The 764-nt window shown below is 67.0% G+C and overlaps 1 protein-coding gene across 1 annotated transcript in view; it reads right to left on the bottom strand.

Moving 5' to 3' along the window:
- Positions 1-764, bottom strand: part of HS6ST2 (heparan sulfate 6-O-sulfotransferase 2) — a 312,930-nt gene that overhangs the window by 311,781 nt on the left and 385 nt on the right. The window contains exon 2 of the mRNA XM_006772723.2: positions 622-761. Within this exon, the coding sequence (XP_006772786.1) occupies positions 622-761 (140 nt within the window). The remainder of the gene's footprint in view (positions 1-621; positions 762-764) is intronic.

Here is a 764-nt window from a genome sequence, read left to right on the forward strand (position 1 = left end):
CACCTCCACCGACTCCTTCCCGCTGGTCGCCTGCCCTCTCCCCGCGCCGGAGCTCTCAGGAGCCGTTTCGCGGGGTTTCGTAACCCCAGGACCTCAGTTGCCTCACTTTCCAACTCACACCCCCCTGTCCGAGTCCCTGCGTGTCTCCCTCCACTTTCGGTGGCTCCGTGGCTCCCATCACCATCCCGCTTCACCCACAGGACTCTTCCAAGCTTCTTTCCCCCGTCCTCTAGGCGTTCAAGCAGCCGCCTCCTCGCCTGCCCCAGCAGTCTCCCTCCCCAAGACCCCAAAGCCTTCCCTCTTTCCCACACCGGGTTGCCCACCTAGGAGGGCGCCTGGAGTGAGATCTCGGCCGGGCGAGCTGAGTTCCCCTGGGGGAGGGAGTCCGCCGGCAGCCAGACTTGCAGGCAGAGACGCCGCGCGGTGCCGGTGGTGCTCGGGGAAGGAGCAGCAGCATAGCCAAATGCGCGCTGCGTCCCTTCGGAGCGCCCAAGCCCCGTCGCCAAGGGCCAGCTGGAACTTTGCGCCTTTCTCTTCCCCTCGCGGCTGCTCTCCCCTCCCCACACAGTTCCCGCTCACCAGGGCCCGGGCGTGCGAGTCCCGCTTTCGCCTAAAACGTACCTGGCGAGGGGGCCGAAAATCTTGGAGAAGATCGCACCGAGCACGTGCTTCAGAGAGTGGCCCAGCGCTGCCAGGCCCCGAGTGAGCAGGGCCCGGCAGAGGGAGCCCAGGTCCCAGCGTCTCCGGAGGTCGTGCATCCGCCT

Source organism: Myotis davidii, unplaced genomic scaffold (assembly GCF_000327345.1).
Source record: "Myotis davidii unplaced genomic scaffold, ASM32734v1 scaffold1706, whole genome shotgun sequence".
In the NCBI taxonomy this organism is placed as follows: Eukaryota; Metazoa; Chordata; class Mammalia; order Chiroptera; family Vespertilionidae; genus Myotis; species Myotis davidii.